This window comes from Malania oleifera, chromosome 7 (assembly GCF_029873635.1).
Source record: "Malania oleifera isolate guangnan ecotype guangnan chromosome 7, ASM2987363v1, whole genome shotgun sequence".
In the NCBI taxonomy this organism is placed as follows: Eukaryota; Viridiplantae; Streptophyta; class Magnoliopsida; order Santalales; family Ximeniaceae; genus Malania; species Malania oleifera.
Genome location: NC_080423.1, coordinates 91,062,724 through 91,080,718, shown reverse-complemented (window position 1 = coordinate 91,080,718; position 17,995 = coordinate 91,062,724). Strand labels below are relative to the sequence as shown.

Below are 17,995 nucleotides of genomic sequence, written 5' to 3'. Positions count from 1 at the left end.
TTATTCCTTTTTATCATTTTCATGATTGAAATTAGGCACAAATGGCCGAGCTGAGGGGTGCACCTGTTTCAAAGGGGAGTCCGCACATGACGGATTTCGAAATCACTTCCCAGGTGCTTGGGCAACGAGCGGGGGGTTGGGTGAAAGGTCTTGGAAGTGGATACATTGCCCCAACAGCATATCATCCATGGGTGCGGCGGCTCGTGCAGAGATGGAACGACAGCATCGAGAGGCCGAGTGTGATAAGCAAGAGATGGCTCGACAGATGCAGAAGATCGTTGTGGAGAATGTGGAATTAAGATTGGACCTTTCCACCATTCGAGCCCAGATGCAAGCCATGATGGATAGGACCTCGCGGTTAGAGGAAAGGATGTGCCAATCTGGAAAAGATGATGCTGGTGGCTCCTTTGATGGATTATAAGGTATTATGATAAAAAATTGAGTTTCATGTTAAATCATGCTAGTTTAGAATGCCTCCTGTATGGTGGATGTAGTTGATATGTATTATATGTTGGTAGTGGATATAGGTTTTCATGTGCCTTCAACTTCGTACAAATGCTCTATTTGAACCTATCAACTCATTATATGCTATGCTCATTTGGCAGCCACTCAGGTGGAACAATTCATGAAGTTTGAAGATGCTTAAGTTTCCATTTGTTGGACGAGGAGAAGATAAGGCAGTGTAATCAATGGGGAAGGAGAGAATGAAGTGTGGGTTAATGGGTATGTCTGAAAATGTGACATGTTTGAACTCAGCTTATGTAAAAACGTCTGTTTTTGTCAACTCATGATATGCTATGCTCATTTGGCAGCCACTCAGGTGGGACAATTCATGAAGTTTGAAGAAGCATCGAAATATCTTCGAGACATGGTGGGATGACAACTGTAGGGGCAGTTCCTGTCCCTCAGTTGCCAAAATTACAAGAAAATGTGTGCAACTTCATGTTCTTCTATTGAATGGCTTGGATAAACTTCTTTTTTTTGGGAGGGGGGATTAAAATGACTGAGCACAGCATCCATGACTTCTGTATAGTTTATAGATTTTGTTCCGTGTGTTGAACAACTTGAATACTTAGAAGTAATAGTCGAGGTAGTAGTGGTGATAAGAAGTAAAATATTAGTTACAGTTAATTGTTTTGGAAAAACTGAACATAATTAATCTTTTACTGCTTATCACCACTACTACCTCGACTATTACTTCTAAAAATTCAAGTTGTCCAACACACGGAACAAAATTCAGAAATTATACAGAAGCCATGCATACTGTGCTCAGTCATTTTACGCTCCCCCCCCCCCCTAAAATAAGTTTATTGAAACCATTTAACAGAAGAACATGAAGTAGCACACATTTTCTTGTAATTTTGGCAACTGAGGGATAGGAACTGCCCCTGCAGTTGTCATCCCACCATGTCTCGAAGATGTTGCGGATGCTTCTTCAAACTTCATGAATTGTCCCACCCGAGTGGCTACCAAATGAGCATAGCATATCATGAGTTGACAAAAACAGACGTTTTTACATAAGCTGAGTTTAAACATGTCACATTTTCAAAAATACCTATTAACCCAAAAGTCCAATTCCACTTCATTCTCTCCTTCCTTATTGATTACACTGCTGTATCTTCTCCTTATCCGAAAAATGGAAACCTAAGCATCTTCTCTACCATTTATATTCTGAATTTAAGATATGGTTACATGTATTACTGTCGTGAATATGCTACATGATTACATGCAAGTCTAGAATGCCTCTTGCATGGCGGATGCAGTTGATGTGTATTGCATGCTGGTAGTGGATATAGGTTTTCGTGTGCCTTCAACTTCTTATAAATGCTATATTTGAACCAATTAGGTGCAGGTTTTATGGGAAAACGTCCAATTTACAGACGGCATGCTGCCGAAATTGCGTTAAAATTTTTCCAAAAAAAAATAAAAGATAGGACTAGTCGTTTAAAGTTAAAATATTTTTGAAAGTATGAGTAAAAACATTTGCCATGTCCGAGCAAGTAAAATTGTAGTGTTTTCTAGTTCTTAGAACACTTGGATCAAAAATTGAAAAAGCCACTTTTGTTTAATTTTCAATATTTTCATATAAATGTTAAAAAAATAGAAAATAATTTTGAAAAGAAAATTTATTAATTACATTTAGTTTGTTATTAGAAGCATATGGGAATCTAGGAACCCTTTTCGAGTGCGTCAAACAATCAAATTATGATTTGGGACACAAGCAGACCTTCTTTTAAGGATTGGCTAGTTGACTTGTTTTCTATACTAGTTTTGCTTGATTTTAAAGATTATCCATATTGGTGGTTCACATATGTTTAGGGTGGGTTGTTTTCTATATTAGTTTTGCTTGATTTTAGAGATTCCAATTCATATTGGTGGTTCACAAAGGCATTAGATAAATAGCCCTCTATCCAATTCCTCCACGTAACACCTGATCCCTTCCTCAAAGGCACTTTATCCAAGAACTCCCAACTAGCTCAATCACATGCGTTCTCAAAATCAGAAAATCTAATTTGAATACAATGCCCTTTTTCTTTGTACGACGAACATCCTACCACTTCAATGTCTACTAAAAATAACATACACAATCTACCACTTTCCCACAAAAAACACTTTGTGTAAAAGAAATAGTACTACTTAGGAGGAGGTTAGACTTCACGTTCAAAGCCCAGTACTCCAAACTTCAAAGTAATATGAACAATATAGGAATAATTGGGATTTGGATGAGATTTGGAAACAATATAGGAATAATTGGGAGTTGTATAAATCTTGAAAGTAATATAAACTTTGCAATTTTATAACTTTCTCTTGGCTTTATTTACTTAATGAATTTAAGTTAGTATTTTGAATGACTAAAAAATAGTTTAAAAAGTATATTTATTTTTTACATTGGATTTATAATTATGTAGTTTATTCCTTAGATTTTGTCGTCATTGAGAAGGGTTTGTTAATTAAATTTTAGGTCTACTTTTGATAATTTCTATTTTTGATAGTGGGCATATCATTTGCAGTGTGTATACAATGAATGGAGGGGCTTTATCTAGTTTACCCAAAATTTTTTTTCAAGATTGATTTGAAATGCGATAAGCCTGCCTATGTAGACAAAATGAATTTTAGCTTTTCATCTAATATGTTTTATCTTATAGTTAAGGTATGATTTAAATATTAATTTTATTTCTCTGAAATCTTGATGCCCTTCTTACAGTCATTGCATCCACAAGAAAGGCATCAAGATTCAAAAAAAATAAAATTAATATTTAAATCATACCTAAACTATAAGAGACAACCTATCAGATAAAAGACTAAAATTCATTTTGTCTACATGGGCAGGTTTATCGCATTTCAAATTAATTGTGAAAAGAAACTCCGGGTAAACTAGATAAAGAATCGTTGATGCAACCACCACCATCCATGGCCTCGTCGTCCTTCTCTGTCATCCATAACCTCTTTGCAGCTAAAGATGGGTATATATCTAACTTCAGTTTAATACATGATTTAACTTCTGGACCGCATGCTTGGATTGACATATCTTGTGAACTGCAAGCTAGTAGTGGACATTAGGATTGCATGCTTGATTGGAACACCACCTGCATGGCTGATGCAATGATGTGTATTGTCTACTGGTAGATAGTTTTAGGTTGTTGCATGTCTTAATCTAAATGACATTTGTATGATGCAAAAATATTATGAATTGTATGCTTTTGTGACTTGCAGGTTTGGGAAATGTTCTATTTATAGACGACATGCCGCCGAAAATTTGTTGAAAATTTTAGGGAAAGGAAAGAAAAATTCATGAGACCAATTTTGGACTATGTGATATGATTTTTCTTTGATTTCTTGCTTACTTGGTGGTTATGCCAATTTTGGTTGGAGTCTGTTATTCATGTTTCAAGGTTTAAGTTTAATTTATGTGCAACCAAAAATTAATTGTTAATTGCCAAAAAAGAAGATTAAAAGTAATATAGGGTCCATCAGAATGGATGGAACACTAGAGGAAGTGGCATTGTTTCCCATGCAAGTCTGTAAAAATTTGTTTCCCATTTGCTTGTTTGTTCCTTCCTCCCACTCATTTTAGAGTAGACCGTCACTAATACTGTGGCTTTAGTTACGATTTTTGGTCCATCTGGTGTAGAATCTATAGTGACAGGCTTAGGTTTTTAGTGACAGTTTTAATCTGTCACTAATACTTTATTGTTAGTGACGGTTTGAAATATTCGTCACTAATAAGTATTAGTAACGGCTGGTATAGCGACAAATAGAAATCCGTCACTAATAATCTTTTTTTTTTTTTGTAGTGCATTGCCTTGCCGAAATCATTGAAAATATTATATACACTTGGCTGAGGATTTGAAAATTTGAAAAAGGCATAAGTTGAATATATACATAACTCACATGGAGCATCATTTTCATAATTATTTAAATTAAATACTTTCATCATCTCATAAAGTTCATGTCCTAATGTCTGGATGAATAACAATACTATATTGAACCCAATACTATTCGCTGTTCTCTACTATTTATATTCTGAATTTAAAATATGGTTACATGTATTACTATCGTGAATATGCTACATAATTGCATGCTAGTCTAAAATGTCTCCTGCATGACGAATACAGTTGATGTGTACTGCATGCTGGCAGTAGATATAGGTTCTCGTATGCCTTCAACTTCTTATAAATGATCTATTTGAACCTATCAGGTGTAGGTTTTATGGGAAAACATCCAATTTACAGACGACATGTTGCCGAAATTGCGTTAAAATTTTCCCAAACAAAAATTAAAGATAGGTTTAGTTTAATGTTAAAATATTTTTGAAATGATGAGTGAAACTTAGGAATCATAATAAATGAGACAATGTAGACTTAGTTCATTTAAAACGGACATTCATTTAGATGTTTTTGGTCCGGTAAGCTTAAAGCATTCATTGCCGTGCCGAAATCATTGAAAATATTATATACACTTGACTGAGAATTTGAAAATTTGAAAAAGGCATAAGTTGAATATATACAGAACTCACAGGGAGCATCATTTTCATAATTATTTAAATTAAATGTTTTTATCATCTCATAATGTTCATGTCCAAATTCCTAGATGAATAATAATACTACATTGAACCCAATACTATCCACTGTTCTTTGCTCTTTATATTCTGAATTTAAGATATGGTTATTTGCATTACTGTCATGAATATGTTACATGATTGCATGCTAGTCTAGAATGCCTCCTGCATGGCGAATACAGTTGATGTGTATTACATACTAGTAGTGGATATATGTTCTCGTGTGCCTTCAACTTCTTATAAATGTTCTATTTGAACCTATTAGGTACAAGTTTTATGGGAAAACGTCCGATTTACAGACGGCATGCCACCGAAATTGCGTTAAAATTTTCCCAAACAAAAAGAAAAGATAGGCTTAGTTTAAAGTTAAAATATTTTTGAAAGGATGAGTGAAACTTAGGAATCATAATAAATGAGACAATGTAGACTTAGTTCATTTAGAACGGATATTCATTTAGATGTTTTTGGTCTGGTAAGCTTAAAGCATTCATTGTCGGCCTGAAATCATTGAAAATATTATATACACTTGACCGAGGATTTGAAAATTTGAAAAAATATAAGTTGAATATATACACAGGGAGCATTATTTTCTTAATTATTTAAATTAAATGCTTTCATCATCTCATAACGTTCATGTCCAAATGCCTAGATGAACAACAATACTACACTGAACCCAATACTATCCATTGTTCTCTGCTCTTGATATTCTGAATTTAAGATATGGTTACTTGTGTTACTGTCATGAATATGCTACATGATTGTATGCTAGTTTAGAATGTCTCCTGCATGACGAATACAGTTGATGTGTATTGCATGCTAGTAGTGGATATAAGTTCTCGCGTGCCTTTAACTTCTTATAAATGATCTATTTGAACCTATCAGGTGCAGGTTTTATGGGAAAATATCCAATTTACAGATGGCATGCTGCCGAAATTGCGTTAAAATTTTTCCAAACAAAAAGAAAAGATAGGCTTAGTTTAATGTTAAAATATTTTTGAAAGGATGAGTGAAACTTAGGAATCATAATAAATAAGCCAATGTAGACTTAGTTCATTTAGAACGGACATTCATTTAGATGTTTTTGGTCCGGTAAGCTTAAAGCATTCATTGCCGTACCGAAATCATTGAAAATATTATATACACTTGGCCGAGGATTTGAAAATTTGAAAAAGACATAAGTTGATATATATACATAACTCACAGGGAGCATCATTTTCATAATTATTTGAAAAAGGCATAATTAGGGATTCGTCTGGAAATATGGGTTGCCATGTCACTGTAGAAAAAAAAAAAAAAAAGTGAAAAAAATGGTCCATGCACGAGATCACCGATGAAAGCGCCTAGGGCATATTTTATTTTCCATGATTTTCTCAACTACCAAACAAATGACCAATTTCATGTCCATTTGACTGACATATTTTACTTAATTCTAATATTTTCTCATTAAGACTTGAAAAGATACACACTTGCTCATGCCAGTTCATGACATTTTTCTACATGAATCTTCCCATTTCCCTCCTTTGCAAACCCTACAATCACAGTTTAGAGTTTTATTTCAAGTAGAGCAATAATGTTTATCTACGAAACAGTAAAGCATGCTAATTGAACACGTGTCCCCGACTGGATTTATTCGCTGCATCTCCTTCCCCACGCAATGCTAATACCTCATTGAGTCATTGTGCAAATCCCCCATAAACTAATCTCATTCTGCGTTCTAGAACATGCATTTTACATCTTATGCTTAGATTTAAATAGACTTTAATAAATTTCAATATAATTTTATGCTCCTCGTGTTTCGAGACACTTTAGACTTGAATTTACATTGAATTTAAATAAAATGTAATATTAAATTGTATTAAAATTTGTCCAAATTAATTCAAAATGTTCGAAATCTATGCCCTCAAACGCAACATTACATTTTTCATTATTTGATATTACTACTGTGCAAATTATGTAATATGCATGATTATGAAATCTTTGTCAATTTGTTATATCATATAATTATTTTTCCTGATTATAATTTGGTATACTAATTTTTTTTAATGACTCTTAATTTGTAGGATTCGCGGCTGTCATAACATCAGCATGATGCTATGCTTGCATGCACTACAGTCGTCAGATGCAACTTTTGACTATTTCTTTATAATTTTTATTGTTATTTGAACAAATGAATTTTTTTTATTTGAATTTGAATTTGTATTAGTATTTGTATTTGAATTTTAAATATTTTTAAATAATTTTTGTTATTTGAACATATGTTATTTCTTCATTTTAATTGAATTTGTATTTAAGTTTGAAATTTTGAATGATTTACGAATTTTGTAGTAATTATGGTTTCAGTTTATATATTAAAAAATGTAATTATAAATTTTTATATAAGAATTCATGATTAAATAAAATTAGTATAAAGGGGTGTTTAATTTTTCTAATTATTGGTGAAGGATTCAAATTCATCACTAATACCGTACTATTAGTGACGAATTATAATATCGTACTATTAGTGACGAATTTCTAATTTGTCACTAATACTGCTCCTATTAGTGACGAATTTCTAATTCGTCAATAATACCACACTAGTAGTGACAAATTTCTAATTCGTCACTAATACCCTACTAGTAGTCACGAATTTTTAATTTGTTAATAATACCATATTAGTAGTGACGAATATCTAACTCGTCACTAATACTCTACTAGTAGTCACAAATTATAAATTCGTCACTAATACTCCTACTATTAGTGACGAATTTGAGTTGAACCGTTATATACTATATAGTGACGGTGTTATGGTTTTAGTGATAGATTTAATCCGTCACTAATACTCCATTATTAGTGACGAAAGTTAAATTCATCACTAAAAGTTAGTAGTAAGGGCACATATAACAACTATTTTAAAATCGTCACTAATACTCATAAATTCGTCACTAATAGACTCATAAATTCGTCACTAATACTATTAGTGACGAATTTATGACTATTAGTGATGAATTTTATCCATCACTAATATCCTAACTTTTTGTAGTGATACCTTGGGTTGTAGTATTATTTTTGGGGAGATACTCATGTAAATAAGAAGGTTTAAAACTCTGGTATAGTTTTTGAGGTTTGATGTATTTCCGTTGCATGTTTTAAATTAAGTTATGGATAGGTGTACCCAGTACCCCACTTCAGGTTCGAGTTGTTATAATAATGGTATTAGAGATATATGTATGGAAAATAGCACTTCGGGCCCCATGGGGTTCGTAGTGCTACACGTATGCGCGATATGGGTTCTTGAGTTACAAAATTAACTAAGTAATTTTAACTATTAAGATTAAGTTAGTTCTATGTGTCTAGTTTTCAAAATGGGATCAATTTTTAGGAATTGTTAGTCCTAACACAACCATTTCAATGTCATAGATGTGTTGGAATTGACTCCACTCAATTTGAAGCTTATATGTCCTATTTGGACACTTGAGTTTCAAAATCAAGTAACTTTAACTATTAAGGTTAAGTTGTTTTACGTGTCTAATTTTCAACTTGAGAGAAGTTCTCACCGATACATCCACTTCAATATCAGAGACATATTAGAATTTTACTTAATTTTGACATCGCATACCTAATTTAGACACTTGAGTTTCAAAGTCAACTAAGTATTTATAACTATTAAAATAAAATTAGTTCTACATGTATAAATTTCAAATCATGATAAACTTTCGGGTATCTTAAAGTTCCCGTCCACTTCAATATCACCAACATGCTAAATTAACCTTACCCAATTTATAGCTCGTATATTTGATTTTGATACTTGAGTTAAACATTCAATTAGTAATTTTAACTATGAAGGTTAAGTTAGTTCTTGGTGTCCAAATTTTCAAACCATGATGAATTTTTGGGTACCACCACCACTGACATGTTCACTTCAATGTTTTAGGTTCTAACTCACATGAAATTATTTGATTATTCATTTTAAACTCCTCAAATTTTATTCACCTAATCAAATCCGTCATATCTTGATTGCCATGAACACAAACAGAGAGAGAGAGAGAGAGAGAGAGAGAGAGAGAGAGGTGGAAAATAGAAATTGCAGACATAACAGCGGTAAAATATATATATATATATATAGAAGGTCGACCAGCAGAGGAGTACATAAACACAATACCTAAAAGAAGAAGAAGAAGAAGAAGAACAGTCACAGTCGTCGATGGGGAACCAGTCCGGACTCAACGTCATACTTTCGTCTTATTCTCACGGAAACTATTTCCTCTGTCGTGAAACCGCTCGATCTATCGTCCATCATCTTTGTTTCACTCTGCATATCAACACCAAAATATCGATAATTTATACTAAAAAAAATAAATACATTATGCGAGAGAGAGAGAGAGAGAGAGAGAGAGAGAGAGAGAGAGAGAGAGAGAGAGAGAGAGAGAGAGAGAGAGAGAGAGAGAGGGGTACTTGGAGCAGTCGGTGGAGGGGCTGATGGGGTAAGGAATGTTGACGCCGCATTTGCCGGGGAGCTGAGCGGCGAAGTTGAGCTTGATGCTGGGGATGTTCATGGCGGTTGATTTCATGCACTTGCAGGCCGTCTGGCGGTCCCCTGTTGTCTTCGCGGCGCTGAGCAAGGTCCTGATCCCGCCACAGCAGCTGGGCTGCACCGCGCCACCTTTCTGCAGGAACGTCAAGCAGGGGGCCAGCCGCTGCGTAACGTCCCCGCACGACATGGCAGCTTCCGCACACGGCGCCACCACGGCCGCGCACACGACCACCACGCAGGCCAACTTCAGCACTCCCGGGGCAGCCATGATTGGTTCTGCTTCCCGATCAAACAAGATTCAGAAGACTAGCTAGCTATAGATAGGTATATAGCGCCTGTGGCTTAATTACTTTTGGCTGGAAATGGGGAATAGTGCGGAAGGCAGCGAGAGGGTAGTGGATTAAATAGTGGGAAGTGGTGAGTGTGAAGACAAAAGATAGTGTGGTGTAATGCATGGGAGGGTTGGCACTTGGCAGGTACTTGGGGTGAATTCAATGCCATGCTGCCGAAGCAGGAGGAAGATGGGAACCATACTGGCACCGCTTTATGACAGAAGCGTGGTAAGGAGGTAGGGACTTGTAAACTCCATTTACACACAATCCATTGAATGCTCTGCCAATGCTTTCATATTAGCCTTCACTCTTCATTGGTTGGGAAGTTCGGGATCTGTCATTTTTCACTTTTTCTTCTATTCCTACTATTAAGTTATGGCTCATATAGTCATATTTAGAAGGGTTATAATGTAAAATTTGTTAATACAAATCGAATTGAGCTGGGTTGCGCTGAGGATAGGAGTACCTCCTTCTTTTCTTTTCTTTTTTTTCTCCTTGCACTATGTTACGCTTGAATCAGTTGGGCATAATGTATTTGTATATATTATCATATAAGGATATTTTAAGATTTTTACATAAAATTATATATATATATTGTAATAAAGAGTTGAACACTTAAGACAATCTCATCTAATCCCTTTGCATATCTACTTATATTTTTAGTATTTTTAATGTATTTATATATCATATGTGCGACTATCTTTAATTTAGATATAGGTAGACGTTGATTGCGGGAAGGATCTTGAGTGCATGAATATTTTTTGCTCGGTGTGAATGCAATGAGCATGTCTATATTTATGACGACACTTGTTTTGGTTGTATTTATCAAATCAATGGATTCATTATGAAGGCATACCACCAAGATAGGGTACATTTGGTGTCTTTTTGTTAGTATAATAGATTTAATTTGAAATGAGTTGTGTGAGGTTTGTCTTAACTTTCCTTATTTGTTTCATTAGTTTCGCTAGTATGGAGTTGGCCTTAATTTCTTTGTGTGAACTATCTATTTCTTGCTTGCTCAGTTAGCTTAGCAAGTACTTGATCAATATTTGTTGGTTGCCTAGCTAGACAAGAATGTCTAATCTAACCTTTGTGTCTATGATTCATAAGTTTTGTAAATAAAATTTATAATTCGATTGATACACTAGTTAAACTACTCCTAAAATACTAGAGGTGATATCACGGTAATCCTCAAAGTGACAAAAATTGAAAATTTAGTTCTATCGTTTTCTATGCATTCGTTAAGTTTGTAATTCCACATATATCCCAAAAGTCAAAATTAAACACCCACTCCTTCAACTTCCCACATCCATTCTCACTTCCAATATAAATTAAACATCCACCTCTTCAACTTCCCGCATCAATTCTCGTATTCAATCTAGGAAGCTAAATAGTTGATGTAGGCACCTCAATTTAAACCAGACCTCTCTTTTCCTTCCAGTGAGGGGACTTTTAGTGACAACATGGTAATTTGAAGGCCCTTTTTGAAATATCTTATTGAGTCCTTGTGTGTTTGAAATCAAGTCCCTGTTACTCTAAAATTGAGTCCCTATCATCAAATCCCTAAAATTAAGCCCAAATTATTAAGTCCTTATTTTTAAAGTCAAGTCTTTATTAATTGAGTCCTGTTAATTAAGTCCTTATGCATTTGAAATCGAGTCCCTGTAAAATTGAGTCCCTATTATTAAATCTCTGTTATTATTGAGTTCGGATTATTTGAAATTGAGTAATTTTTGTAAAGTCTTGTCCAAAATTAAGTTTCTTTTGAGTCATATTCTACTGAGTCCAATCCTTTCGATTTCCAGTGGGTCCCATAAGGCCATTGATAGAAAGAAAATCAACAATTTTATTACGTCAGCAAGGGGTACATATAGGGGTACACATTCAAATAGAATACATAGGGTACATAGAGAGGTACAAATTCAAAATACAAGGAATACTTACGAGGATACAAATGCAAAATATAATACAAAAAAAACCCTAATTCAAAATATGGAGGGACTGAGTAGCTTCTTCGACGCAGGAATATCCCACAACATACTTGCACCCAAAAACAAAAATCTTGCGCAAGAAATAAAGTTTGAAAGCAAATCATTCAATAATTTAAGGTATTTTGAAGAAGGAGTCCACAAATAGATAGGAGGATTCGTGACTGCACGGAAGAGCGTCTATATAATAGTTTCTAGAAAGAATTTGACTGAAGTCCATCGAAATTACTAAAATTGGGTCGCCAACCGGATTAATCCTCAAGTTGTGGGAATCCCAAACCTACTAAGAGCACCCACGGATCAAGCTCGAGTTGAAGAAAAAATCATGGAGGGAGAACTCACCACTAGGATGATGAAGGATAGAGAATGCTAAATAATCCTCCGATGTCAAAGAAATGTGAAGCGGAAAAAGGAAAAACGCATACAAGCCAAAGAGGAAATAATAGCTTTAGAGAGAAAGCTTCAGGTTGAGGTCCAGATCAACAAAACCTCGTGGAAAGCTATAACTACCAAAGAAGGTTCCCCGCGCAATAATGGGCAAAAGGCGCAGGCAACGTTAATGTAACTAAGGCAAAATATATTGAAATTAGCCATGTACCTGATAATAGTTTAAAAATTCAGTATTTTCATACATTTCATAAGAATTTATTACACTTCCATTATATTAATACTCGTACTTTTGGTCAAATTCAAAACTCATGTCACAACTTTAATTTGTATCAATTTTAATTGTAAAAATATGACTATGCATAAATGTTTAGGTTGTCTTGAGTATTGATTCACTTTAAAAATGAGCAACTCGGAAGTTATCCCAAATATAGGAGTTAAGTCGTGTAATACTCAGCCCAATGGCAAGATCGTCTCCTCAGGGAATGCGTTTTAATCTTGAATTTTATGTTCTCCCAATCGAAATTCAAAAGGGTACTGAACTCGGTTCAGATTTGGGATTTTCAACATTGTTGAGATTTATTTGGACCAATTAAAACAACAGGCAATTTAAAACTCTAAAACTAACAAACACTGAATTAATGAACTAAGATGGAAACCCTAATCTACTCAAGGAAACATCGAAACATGCATTAATTAAAGATGATAACCTAAAACATGGAATTAAAAATACCCAATGGAAACTTAATCAAACACATACACGCGCAATAAAAACCGAACCTTTAACACAAATTAAGAATTCGAACCAACATCACAATTTTAACACAGACACCAACAAAAATTAATGCTTTAAACAACTTAAACGATAACGGACACAATAAAAATACTAGCTTTAATAAAACCGACCCTAACTAAACCGAATAATTACGTGAGGAAATAAATAAGATAATTACTGAACTACCAACTCAAACATTTAAAATTTCGTGAACTGTCAACTAAATTTAAAACTTACCAACTAAATTACGTGAGAAAATAAATAAATAATCTTTGCAATAATAAAAAAATAATATTCAGAATTTAAATTTTTCAATAACATCAATAAAACAAATAACGGTATTAACTAACAATAAAAGAGAGAGAGAGAGAGAGAGAGAGAGAGAGAGAGAGAGAGAGAGAGAGAGAGAGAGAGAGAATCCTCGGGTTGGAGTTGTGGCTGGCCGAAGGCTGGAGGACTGTGCTGTCTACTGGAGCTGTGGAGTTTGGAGGCTGGAAGGAGGAGCTCTGGCCTGGGGGCTGTGCAGCAGCTCCAGGAGGTTCACGACGATGCTACAAAGGAGTGAAGCCTCGAGTGTTGGTGGCTGGGGGGGTAGAATCTTGCTGGTGTGGTTGGTCTGAAGGTGACCACAAAGAACTGGCCGGAGCTTGAGGCAAGGACCAGCAGGAGGCAGCCGAGAGGGGCAGGAGATCTGCTGGTGTGAGAGAAAACAGAGGGGGGGGGGGAGTAGAGGGAAGAAGCAGAAAGAGAGTAAAAGGGAAAGAGGAGGAACTAGGGAAGAAGGAGGAGCAGGGGAAGATAGGGAAAGAAGCAGGCTCGAGAGGGTGAGAGATAGAAGAAAAGTAAAACAAAGGAAGGGAGAGAAGGGAAAGCAGGGAGGAGAGCCCGCGGGGGCTGCCTGCGCAAGGGGAAGAGAACAGGGGAATAAAAGAGGAAGTTCTGGAACCCTATGACCCGGATCCGTCAACTTGACCTGGCCATGCATGGTCGAGTCACATCAAAATGTGGTTTTATTATTATTATTATTATTATTATTATTATTATTATTATTATTATTATTATTTTCATCTTTGCTATCTACGTTCACAGCCAAATTTGACCTTCCTAGAGCCCGTTTCTCACGAAACTCAAAACATAGAAGTTGTAGATAATCATTTCCTCGTTCTCCAGAAATTTGAATCGACTTGATCGAAACTCAGACGAGAATGTTATGCATGAATTACGAACAGATACCAATTTTGGTTCCCGAGAATTTTTCTGCGATAAAAAATTACAAAAAATTCATAAATTATGCAATAAAACTCAAAAATGATAAATACGGAACTTTATTAAAATATGGGACGTAATTGGACATTTAATTAAAAATATGTGTCGTAAAGCCCGGGTTAAGATGCCTAATTACGTAGTTTTGGCACGTAATCACACCTCCCAACTAACATTTTGTTAGTCTCTAGCAAATGACGTGAATGAATTTTAGGACGGTGTCTACAACTACAAACTCTAATGCTCATGAAATCAATGCACATGCGACACAAGCATACCGTTTCACATACAAGAACATAATTGAATTTCACACAAGCTTGTTCATATTCAATGTACACAACACCGAAGCACGTTACTCATGCAAGTTTCATCGTTTATATGTATTTTAAGAAAAGTATACTCACATGAAGTTAATTAGTGGCTCAATTCAGAGTTAATGCAGTCATATAAGTCCAAGTATAAACAGGTAAGCTCTCGAGGTGTGTGTGATGTGTGTGACTCAATACACCTAAGATACCAATGGACACCTACAGAACGGTCACTTTGACTCAAGAACATTCAAAGAAAATGGGTTCACTCATCATATGTAAGGAGGACTGTCGCGTTCAAACATCCCACATATTAAAAGGAATGAACGCTAAGTGTATGGAGTGGACTAGTCTGGAAAAGATCTAGCCTATCTATGAGGTGTCGGGTCCTTTACTCTAGCATCTTCTCACCTACTCGTCATATCCAACCGAGACCACCCTAGATCAACTTATTCACAAACTTATCGTGAATACATATGAGATATTAACTGATTGAAGAATCTTCATACGTAGAAAATATGTGTCGTGTCATTGACTTTTTTTTTTTTATTTATATGGAGCCGGCATTAGCATTTCATTTCATGCGCATGTGTATTGCTTAGTCTTTCTTCTGCTTATTCTTCATTTTCTGTCTTTTTTCTTGATCAATTATGACAATTTTAACACTTCTTTTGTAATCTTCAAACAATCAATGGGAATTGAGCTCGAATAGTAGTCCATGAACTAAGTTTATCTCTAGGGGTGGCTCAACCTTCACATCTTGAGTAGGCTACAAGACCTAAGTTTTTATCGCCTCACTAGATGTCACCTTTAGGCTAGCAAAACAAAAACAAAGATTAGTGTACAAGGAATCATCCAGAAAAAGAGAATTGAGTTCTCTGAACTTTGATTTGATATTAACGCTCAAAAAATGATAAATAGCTCAAGGATATCTCACAAGGTGTCATAGTCGCTACGGATGTTCTCTCAATGCTCACAAGAAATCCTAAGTGCAATGAATCACGTGAATGTGTCTATTTAGTCTCGTGAGATGCCGTGTAAATACAAGAAATTTATAGCCAAATTAACACGAATGTACTACCAATCGATTCTTCATGGAGTCATAAGATCATATAAAGAGAAACTACGCATGATTGACTCAAGTGTGTCACTCTTAAGTTATAAGCGAGTATGTGAAAGGTATACGCAGTGTTAAGCATGACATAATGCAATGTAATTCGTCAGTTCTCTTTCTTTTTGATTCTTTTTTTGATTTTTTTTTATAATATAAAACCTGGTACGTGTACATGCATAGTGTCACATGAGAATGCTCACCCCCTAACTAAAGTGGAACATTGTCCTCAATGTGAAAGCATAGGGGAAATAGAAAGGACTGTGCACGGGAAAAAGTAAAGCATACCTGAGTGACAGGGTAATGGAAAAGAAAGATTGAATTACGAGAAAATAGACCTAAAAACTAACTAAAAATAAAATAATATAAAATAAAAGGAAAAGAAGGAAACGAAAAACATCACAATTTTCTGGTGGAGGCTTTGGAGGAATTTCGTCTGGTGGCTGCAGGTCTATAAATTGCATCGATGATTCTCCAAATTTGAGCCACCACAATCGATCAGTCTTCATATTTGCATGAAAATCAGCCTCAAATGAGTTAATACTCGTTAAAATACCAAACAATATGTGTGCAGATCGACCCTCGTGCGTTGCCAAGAAATGGTCTTTATTCAACATCGTGTCCAGGAAATTTGCTTCTTTACGAACTAACATGTGATGGGAAGTTATTGGAGCAATTATCTGTAGTTCTTTAGAAGTATTAGCATTAAAGGTTTTACCTAATTCCTTGAAAATTAAATTCTTACCAGACTGGTCAGCCTCTTTATCGGGTGTACTTCTCATCTTACCACTGCAGGGGTCTGCTTTCACATTGGGCTCTTTGACATTTGATTCAGGCAGGAGTGATGGTTCCACGGTTTCTGGGCTCTAAGAGGGAGGTACCACAGGTTGGTACTCCTCATTGGTATCAGTCTCCGCATCAACTAATTGCTTCGATTCTAGGTCTGTTTCCTTTGATTTTTCTTTGAATTCATCTATTTCAGTCGTAATTTCGGGTGCTGGGACAATTGGTTGTTCAACGATGAGCATCTTAGGTTGGGGAAATTCTTTCTCGCTTCTCGAAATAGTGGCAGTCTCTACTGTCTCAAAGAGAACATTGTTCATCTGTTGTTGTTGCTGGCACTCTTAAGAACTAGGCCGAGGTTCCGCGAGTGATTCCTCTTGCTCTAATATGTCCAACTGCGTGCTCATCGCATTAATTGTGTCCCGTAATTTATTGTTATGATTGACTTGAGTATGCATGAACTGCTGGAGCATGTTCACCATCTATGTTATGCTATCCTCAAAAAGTCCTGACGGCGTATAGCTCTGAGGGATCTGTTATGGCTGGTGTTGAGGCTGAGGAATATCTGGATAGTTTGGTGGTTCATATATATCTCCACCACCGATTGTGCTGATAGGGTGTGTAGTCATGGGTGCTTGAGTGTATCATGTGTTCCACTGTGGGACATTTTCAGCTAAGTAATTAATGAATGTTAATACATGATCTGGATCCTCGCTGACGGGCTCTCCATTACACATGGTCTGGACAAAGTGCTTGCAATCAGAGGTAAGAGCAGTATAAAAACAATCAGCTAACCTCTATGGATCAAACTCGTGATATGGACAAGTACTTAGCAGATCCTTGAATCGCTCCCAGCAAGCCCAAAATGTCTTGTCATCCTATTGCACAAAATTAAGAATCTCTTCTTGCAAAAATTGAGTTTTCTGTAAGGGACAAAACGCATGTAGAAATTCACACTCCATATCAGACCAATTAGTGATAGAATGAGGTCTCAAGGAATGAAACCACATCTGTGCCCTATCTTGCCAAGTAGTAAGAAATAAATTCAGTCGAACAGATTCATCAGTCCTAGCATGAGGGAAAAACATATTGCCAGTTAATTCAAACTCTGCTAAGTGCTGATAGGGGCATTCAGATTCCGTCCCGCAGAACTCAAGTAGCAATGACGTCCTCCCGTGCTGCATCATGAAATTAAGCTCGTCAGTAGGAAAAACAGTGGAAGAGGATGCAGTGGCATATTCAAGCTACAAAAAGCCCATTATCGTGCGCGGAGCAGGTGTAGTCATTTTTCAAAACTCAATTTTTTTTTTCTATTTTTCATTTCTACCTTTTTTTCCTTTTTCATAAAACTAACAAAAATGACAGAAAAAATGCTAATTTGAGACTAAGACTGACATTCTCCGGCAACGGTGTCAAAAACTTGACTCACTCGAAAAATGAGCAGCTCAGAAGCTATCCCAAGTATAGGAGTTACGTCGT

General features: G+C 35.6%; 1 protein-coding gene across 1 annotated transcript; it reads right to left on the bottom strand.

Annotated features, from left to right (window-relative positions):
• Positions 1 to 9,119: 9,119 nt before the first annotated feature.
• LOC131160334 (non-specific lipid-transfer protein 1-like) lies at positions 9,120 to 9,946 on the bottom strand. The gene is made up of 2 exons (XM_058115923.1): positions 9,491 to 9,946; positions 9,120 to 9,347 (listed from the first exon to the last, which is right to left on the bottom strand). The coding sequence occupies exons 1-2, from the start codon at positions 9,835 to 9,837 to the stop codon at positions 9,332 to 9,334; spliced, it is 363 nt and encodes a 120-aa protein (XP_057971906.1). The 5' UTR covers positions 9,838 to 9,946; the 3' UTR covers positions 9,120 to 9,331.
• Between the last annotated feature and the right edge of the window lie 8,049 nt (positions 9,947 to 17,995).